Raw genomic sequence first — 8,934 nt, 5'->3', positions numbered from 1 at the left:
AGTGGTAAGAGAGCTGCTGTGAAGTAAATGGTTTGGTAAAAAAATGAAATAAAGGGTACAGCAATAAAGGAGGGCAGCAGAATGGCACATTTCCTCAGAGAAGTTAGACAATGGTCTGTAGATTTTATTTATGAACAGAGAGCAGGGGAAAAGCAAACACCAAAAAATATACCCAAACTATGTATTATACCAGAAAGAGGATGATTTCTTAGGAAAGCAACAGGTGATTTTTCTTGAGTTATAAAAAGGCAATGTCATTAATATACCAAAATCAAGTAAAATTGAGCATAAAGGGGTTTTCCTTTCATCTTTCTAAGGGATTAAAATTTGGCATACAGTTTAGGAAGTTAACAAATTTATTTTCTTCTACAGAGGATAGCTTGATTGCCTCTTATGGTGTTGCTCAATTTCTTACCGTATAAATTGCACTTGAAAACCTAGCTGAATGAAATATGTTCCTATATATTTAATTCATTCCTGTATCTCCATTTTTAATTTATATTCTACTGTAGACCCAGCTGGGGGAAATGTTATTTTATTAACATATAAAATGTTTCATTGCTTTAAGCATATCTACTTTTACTTACATGAGACTCCCAAACCATCCCACAGGAAACCAGAGGCAATTCCAGAGATCATTATAGCGGGGGAAAAAAAGGGATAAGTCATTTTCTTCAATATTCTTTTCACCTAGCATCTCTCATTCCTTTTCCATCAATCGTGACTACGTTTGACATACAGAGGGAAAATAAAACAGAATAACGAGGTGACTCAAAAAGCCACTAGGAAAAGGCAAATCCGTTACCCATAGAAACAAAACACTTCTTTTTTTCCCTGTTTCTGCCTGGGATGCTCCTCTCTGTCTGCATCCTGGCCCTGCCCTGTAGGCACCCCATCCAACATCCCCGCTGATGCCGGGAGCATCCATGTCCCAGGTGCCCGCATCCCCGGGACTCACCTGAGCGCCATTCTCCAGCAGCACCTTCGCGCAGGCAACATGGCCACCCAGGCAGGCCTCGTGGAGAGCCGACACGCGGTCTGTCGTCACCAGGTTCACGTCAAAGCCCTGCAATACAGGGCGGGGGGGCGTGAGGAGTAAGTCTGGCCCAAACCACACAGCTCCCCGGGTGTCGCTGGGGGCACAAAGGGTGGTCAGATGGTGTTGGGAGAGAGCCACGTTGCTGGCTGCGTGTCCAGGGAAGGTGGATGGGTTGGATTAATGCTGCTAAGTGCTTTGGTTCTTGTCCCCAAAGATGGCAGCTGGTGACGGGGTTACAGAGGAAGCAAGGACAAGGTCTGTGTCCTAGTCCTAGTTCTTTACAATGCATGGTCAATCACAGGAAACACATCATGTTTCTTTAGCTTATAAGGGTAATGTTAACTTCCCTGTTAAGTCCAGCACCAGGAGCCACAGCTGATGGGATTCACCTCCACAAATTAGGATGCCTCTGGCACAGGTATCAGCAGCTCAGCTGGAGCCCTCAGCTCCTTCAGTGGGCAGAAACAGGCTCCCTCCTAGGGTAAGGTTGATCCCATGGTAAACCAGCTGTTTCTAGTTGTTCAGATGAATTGTGTCCTAAAAATGCTTCTACTGAGTATATGGGGTGCCCAGGGTGTTTCATTCGGAGGTAGTAAGTGCCTGATAAATCCATAAGATAGATGAAACATATCCCACCCATGAATCAGTTCCTCTTACTTGACCACCCAGGAAACATTTTACACTGGAAAGAAAGGAATATGATTTACAAATGCCTCATTAAAGGTCTAAATGGCAGTAGCCTAAATGACAGTTCTTGCATCTATTCCTGTGCAAACAGAAACCAGACATATTCACAAAAGGGAAAATAGTTGTCATAAGTGTTTTCCTCAGAATGCAGCTACATCTGGTGATTAAGATATCACAGCCATGTGTGAGAACAGGCCTGGAAGCAGCTCCGTCCTCCACTTGATGTCTTGCGCTGTGTAACACAGTTGGTCTCCACCTGATGTGCTATAAGCTCCGCAGCTCACAAGATGGCAGTAATGCACTTTTTGGTAGGCAATAGCAAGTGCGATGAGCAGAAATAAGTATCTGTGAGCAATATAACACTGTAAAAGTCACCTGTCCCCATGCAATGAGCATTAAAAGCAACCACTGTAACTGCTTTAAGGTAGAAATTCTATTATAGGAAACAATAATTTTTCAGTTATGTAAAAGCATTATTAATCACAGAATAACAAAATCACAGAATGGTTGGGGTTGGAAGGGACCTCTGAAGATCATCCAGTCCAACCCCCCTGCCAGAGCAGGATCACCTAGACCAGGTCACACAGGAACGTGTCCAGGCGAGTTTTGAATGTCTCCAGAGAAGGAGACTCCACGACCTCTCTGGGCAGCCTGTTCCAGTGCTCTGTCACCCTTGCAGTAAAGTTTTTACTCATGTTCAGCTCTCTCCAGTAATTCATGTCTTTCTTGAACTGAGGAGCCCAGAACTGCACACTGTACTCCAGATGTGGCAACACCAGGGCAGAGTAGAGGGAGAGGAGAACCTCTCTTGACCTACTGACCACACTCTTCTTGTTGCACTCAAGGATACTATTGGCCTCCTTGGCCACAAGGACACATATCTGGCTGATGGTTTACTTGTCATCCACCAGGACTTCCAGGTCCTTCTCTGCAGCATTGCTTTCCAGCAGGTCACCCCCTAACCCGTACTGGTGTATGGGGTTATTCTTCCCTAGTCAGAGAACTCTACTCTTGCTTTTGTTGAGCTTCACTAAATTTCTTCCCACCCAACTCTCTAGCCTGTCCAGGTGTCTCTGAATGGCAGCACAGCCTTCTGGTGTGTCAGCCACTCCTCCTAGTTTTGTATCATTGGCAGACTTGCTGAGGATATGCTCTGTCCCTTCATGCAGATCATTGATGTAAAAGCTGTTGCTAAAATTTTCTCATACATTACATCAGTGCCAGAGGAATAGTTAATTTTCTAATTGTATAGATGTTTCATACTTGATCAGCATATTCCTTCAAGAGGAACGTCTTCTAGATGGTCCTGATAAGAAGAGGAGAGCTATTCTTAACTATTATTCAGATATATATATTTTAAAAAGGAAACTCTATCATTGCAAGTGAAAGAATAAGTACTGATATCTTAGGCAAAACAGCAAGCACTTCCATTACAAAATGGAGACTGAGTTATAAATCTTACCATAGCTGTTTACCAAATACTGCTCATGTTAAACTTTGTTTGCAGATGGTTGTAAACTCTTCCCAATGTATCTGAAAAAACAAAATCTTTTTTGGTGCTGAACAGGTATTGGTGAGTTCTTGAACTCTATTAAAACATCAGTGCTCCATCATCCTCTTATGTCCAGGAAACTCCTGAGGAGCAGAAACCTCACTGGCTTTCTTGAAAGCTATGGTCCTACAGCAGAGACTTCTAAGTGTCCCACATATACTTTAAAGTATAGCTCCATATTTAATCTTAGGCTAGTAGTGTAATTATATTAGAAGCAATGAGCAATCATTATGCTGCTACATGAACAGCTTGGTCCCTACATTTATCAAGCTGGGGTGAATCAGCTCCAATTCATACTCTACAGACATTGCTGATTTGATCCTTTTTCATCAGCAAGGACCCTCATCCTTCACTCCCCAAATTAAATGTCTTTGGGAGAAGGAGAACGGGTAGATTTATTAAATGATATATAACCACAACACCGAGTGCTTCTCCAGTGTATAACCATGACCAATGTATAACCAAAGCATCTACTGCATAACCACAACACTGGGTGCCCCTCATGAATAAACTGGTGTAAGATCTGCATAAATGGAGATAAAGGGGGTCAGAAAACCAGCAAATATTTTGAATGAGCTCTCTTCCTTGTTATCTCTAATCTCTATCACTTTCTTTTCTGTAAAATCATTTGATATCAGCAGGAGAAGGAAAGAAAGATCAGGAAATAGAAATGAGAAAACTGGCAATAAACAGAAACCTCTTTTAGCTGCAGCCATGCCTTGATAGATGTCTGGAGCAGAGGCTTTCACACTGGCAGCTCTGCTCCTTGAGGACATTGTCCCTTCGAGCTGTGGCCTCACTGATAGAGATTATTTAACTTGAATAGAAAAAGTCTGATGGCCAAGCCACAGACTCAGGGAATTAACTGGCTGGGTGTGGGGCCAGTTGCTTATTTGTGCCAGATGAGGGCAGTAAGTTTAAGTAGAGGTGATAAGGAAGATGGCTGGCAAAGCATGAAATACCATTACATGTCCCTTTGCAGCTGCCCACTTTCATATCAGCTTCTTGTCCTTTTTAGGATATTCCTTTCCTCCACTCTTTCTTTTGTCTGCACTCTTGGTTTCATGTGGAACAGAGGGTTTCAAGCTGACAGCTCTCTATTTAGGAAGACCATGTTTGCTGTTTTATAAAGCAGGATGTACTTCTACAACTTTCTACCTTTTTTCTTAATTAGCACGTGCATATATGTGTGTGTGTGTGTGTGTATATATATATATATATATATAAAACTTCTCCATATTCTAAAATCCAGTTTGCATGGTTTATTATTGAAAAAGATTCCAAGGATCATTGTTTATCATACAGCAAGCCACAAACTGTGACAGTCTTTGTCCTGGGCTTGTCCCCAGCATCCTAACAGAGCAAACTAATACATTCCCAAAGTGTGCATGTGGATGTATTATTCATACAATTGTATTTCTTATGCCTTTCCACAGTCTATTACCAGCTCACCAAGTCACAGATGCAATTCAACAGAAACTACGCTGCTTCCCAACCTTTTCTTTACCTGGAGACCTTTACCTGTGCAATCAAGGTTTTCAAAGACAGGAGGCGTCCTTGGAAGGCAGCGTCATGAAGAGGGGATCGGTCTGCCCAGCTGCCTGAAACAGTAAATGCATAATAGTTAATTCAGGTAAGTAGCAAAAGCAGATCCTGGGAGGAAAGGGAAAAAACCTGCTACATGTAAATGCACACCAGGACTGAAATCCATGTGGGGTCAGTGGTGAAACTGTGTGATAAATTGATTTCAGCAGAGCAGCAGAAGGCTCAGCACTCCTACGAAAGCCAGCTACTCGCTGAGGGACCTAAACAAAAGCTTCTTGGCAAAACTTTTAAAAACAGCTAAAAACATGCTTCAGCAAACACCACAAGTCTAGTGCTGCTGGGACTCACCCAAGGACTTCAGGGACCTGCAGTTCTCCTATTACAAATCCTATCAGCTTCCATCTTTCCTAGGGAGCTTTTGTTACAAATCATATTCCAGCTTCTCTTGAACTTTGTTAAGAGACTCATAGCAGGGATGTGGCGATGACTTGTCCATCAAATGGATTCTGGCATGTCTCTGGCAGTTTTATTTCCTGAACTGACAATTTCATAAATAATATCCTCCAGCTCAGACTGCTAAGTAACAGGTTTCATCCTCCTCCTCACTGAAAGGTTTTAGAAAAGACATGGAAAAATAAATTCTGCCTGAGGCTTTACTTTTCTTCCTTAATCATTTTGAGTTTTGAACTGTTCAGACTCCTCGTGTAGGCTAGCTTGTCCTTTTTCTTATCTTAATCTATTCAAGTGCCAAGAAAATATTTCCTTAGCCTAGCTACTACCTACAGGCATAGTCAGTCAGCCCAGGTTAAATCCCTGCAACTCAAATGGAGAGCAAATTTATGTGCTCTATATTAAAATTTATAACCATATCGTCACAGTGTAGTAAGCATTTCTCCAAAGGCCAGCAGCGTTTATAGTGCCACAGGACAGAAGCAATACTAGTGTTTCCATTCATGCTCAGTTGTACAGCAGCCCCATGTGCACTGTATTTTAAACCCTCGTCCTGTTTAATTTTTTCAGCTACACCGCCCACCAGAGAAAATGGAAAGGGTGTTTTTTTCCATTTCAGGTGCTCTCCAAGACAGAGGAATGAGAGAGGCACAGACACATCTCTGGGGACTTGAGGCCAAGGGCACAACAGAAGTTTCAACCTTGGCCAAGGTAGTCTCCTTTTCTTACCCAAGAACCAGGATGCACTTCAGCTCATGGGGTTAATGGTTTTAACTACAGTTATTGCTCGTTTCCATTTAGTTAAGGAGCTGTTCTTGGGCTCCTAGGGCAGGAAGCTGGCATGGAAATACTAGCCTGTACAACTTGCAACCAGGGTCGTAAGGATCAAACAGGATGCACCAGGCAAAATATTGGAAACAGGAACCAGGTAGGGACAGAAAAAGTGTTTCCTGAAAATGTCCCAAAACCCACACATCCCTCATCATGCTGGTGACTGAAATAGGCAAGCTCAATTCAAAAAGTTAGAAGGTGCTGCAAGTGACAAAACCCAGGGCCCTTGTACAGCAGAAAGATTCAGAAGTGACTCAGACAACAGAGCTACAGTGTCTCATATAACATTTTATGCATACAGCATAGCATGTGCAAGTGCACGCCACATACATTTACAATGCATTTACAATGGATGTATATGCACAGACTCGCCTCACCATGAAAACACACACTGCTGCATACTTCCATGCTAGCCACAGCAACCTACCTCCCTGAAACATGTGGCAAATATAGTTCCCATACGGGGCACATCTTCCTTTCACAGCTGTGAGTGACATATCTGAAAACACTGTGCTGTCTTGAATTTCTACAGATAAATTAAGCTGGCCTGCTGCCGCCGCTGCTGCTGCTGCTGTGCTACTTCACTGCAAAGAGAAAAGGCTGTGAAGCTCCCGGCCTGCGATCTAATAATAGTGTCCCAGCAACTGCATCATATGATCTTATGTTTTGAAAGATTATCCTTAATGGCTTTTTGCAAATGGCAACTTGCAGATAAAAATATGTTGCAGTCTGCTAAACTTCAAGGCACTTCAATCAGAACCTGCATGGAGGAGAAACTGCTGTTTGCCATGTGTCTGACTACAATTGCGTGAAGGCACTTGGGGAAAAAATGACAGTAATAAATGGTTGGAATTATACTCCAGAGAATAACACGTAAGTTAATAACCCAGAGACACACATGCCTGTATATAGCAGCTTTGTAAGAAATGCTTTGCAGCATTATTTCTCTTGGCCAGATCTTAGTATCTCTGCTTTGGCTGACCATCTCGCAGCACCCATGTTCTGCTCATGTTCACGTGCTTGCTCATGGCAGCACTACTCATCATGAAGCAAGTGCCCAAAAAGTGAGTCATATAAAAATCTCTGATGTCACAAGGCTGATATGAATCTTCAAGTAGGAAAATACATTTCATTAGTAGTAAATTTAAAATATGTCGTTTTAATTAGTGGAATTACCAGGCATGTAAACGCCTGTCCATTCATTGTTATGGCAGCAATATAAAGGACTAAAATTACTTGGAAAAAAAGCCAAAAAAATGAATTACTTACTAAATGTCCTTCTAAACACAATATATTCCCACGCTGTATATTTTTCAGAATAATTTTAGCTGTATTCATTTTTATCCTCTGATTTAACAAAACAAGGATTCTTGGCTTAGATTCATAAAGTCATTAGTTATATCCTCCTTGGATCTCCTTTCAGAAAATGAACATGTTAAAACTTTTCACTCAATATTCTCTGGCAGTAAAACTAGCTATTTAGTAAAGCCATCTGTAACCCTCACTAAAGAATGCCTTGCTCCTGAGAACAATCTTTTTATTCACCATAGCCCCCTTGAGTAAATGTCCTCATTCTAGCTGGGTAATTGTTGCAGTCTCATATTTTGCACACCTAAATCATGCCAACACACACTGACACTGCACAGACCTCAGAAATGAAAGGCACTTCAGATTAAAACATTCACCCACACGTTTAGCAACAGATTCCTCATTTCATGGCAACTCAGTGGTTTAAATCCTCAAGTTACAAAAAATGTGGCAAATAATATACATTTGAATGTTAGAGTGTTCATATTTTTACTTTACCTGGCACTATTCCATAGATCTCTTCTGCTATCCTGGCAGCCTCTTTTCTGTTGCCTTTAACAATATAGAAATGGGTCAGAAGAGCCAAGGAAATCTTAATTAAAAGCTTGAAGCAAAACAAAGCAAAAATGGCAAAATAAATGTTAGTGAAAGCATGGAGTATAGAACTGCCCTCCATTTTGGTTTGCTCTTTGAATAGTTTCTCAGGTCGGCTAAGTTGCAGGCTATTCTTGGTATCATATGTCATCTATTTTAAACACTCCAGAACCTGCTGTTCCTCAGTTACCAAAAATACATTCTGGTTTTATTTGGTATGGACTATTTGATACTAAATAACAATACTAAAGATAAGATAGTTTGAACATCCCATGCTGTACAGGAAACAAGCAGAATATCCTTTCCAAACCCATATTCATATGGATATTAGAACAAATTTTCAGACACAAGCTCTTCATACTCCCTGAAAGCCTCTGCCTCCACGTTATAGTTATTCTTTGATGTAGCAGTTCCATTTACAAAGGCTGCATAGGTAAAGTTGCAGAAAATGTACAGGGATCCTGTAAGAAGAACACCTTTCCATCTTTCCCATCTTGGTAAGAGGCCTTGCTGGTACTCAGATACAGAACAAAGGCAAGCATATAAAAAAAAAAAGCATCATGAAAGAATCTGAAATAAAATTACATCTTTTCAGAGCCAGGGCTAAGAAGTCAAAGTTATTCCAGGAGGGGAAAAGACATATTGAAAGTGTGTAACCAGAAACACATGAAAACATACCAGTGCTTTCCATCTCTCAGGGATAAAGAATGGTGTCCATTAATATCCCTTGCAAACAGTATCTTACTGTTTTGAAAGAATGGAAGTATTTTTACATGCTCCGTCATTGGTTCAAAGGTGTAATATTTGAAATGGAAGAAGAGGCATCCTTTCTTTAACTGCCCTTTTATCTTTCTGAAGGCACATTGCTTCCATAGAGAACAGAGTGCTTTTTCTGCATGTAATTGATTAATCTTTGTAGAATACCTCA

At 41.3% G+C, this 8,934-nt stretch overlaps 1 protein-coding gene across 3 annotated transcripts in view; it reads right to left on the bottom strand.

Annotated features, from left to right (window-relative positions):
- Nucleotides 1-8,088, bottom strand: part of ASB11 (ankyrin repeat and SOCS box containing 11, E3 ubiquitin protein ligase) — a 14,011-nt gene extending 5,923 nt beyond the window's left edge. The window contains exons 1-3 of one of the 3 annotated variants that reach the window (XM_010186231.1): nt 7,911-8,088; nt 4,800-4,879; nt 959-1,066 (exon numbers count right to left, since the gene is read on the bottom strand). In XM_010186231.1, the coding sequence (XP_010184533.1) occupies nt 959-1,066; nt 4,800-4,879; nt 7,911-8,088 (366 nt within the window). Of the gene's footprint in view, nt 1-958; nt 1,067-4,799; nt 4,880-6,531; nt 6,602-7,910 lie in introns of those variants that run through there. The other 2 variants (XM_010186238.1, XM_010186247.1) reach the window with 2 other exon arrangements.
- Nucleotides 8,089-8,934: the final 846 nt, after the last annotated feature.

Source organism: Mesitornis unicolor, unplaced genomic scaffold (genome assembly GCF_000695765.1).
Source record: "Mesitornis unicolor isolate BGI_N332 unplaced genomic scaffold, ASM69576v1 scaffold24570, whole genome shotgun sequence".
Lineage (NCBI taxonomy): Eukaryota > Metazoa > Chordata > Aves > Mesitornithiformes > Mesitornithidae > Mesitornis > Mesitornis unicolor.
The sequence above is the reverse complement of the archived record's forward strand: the minus strand, read 5'-3'. Positions and strand labels throughout refer to the sequence as shown.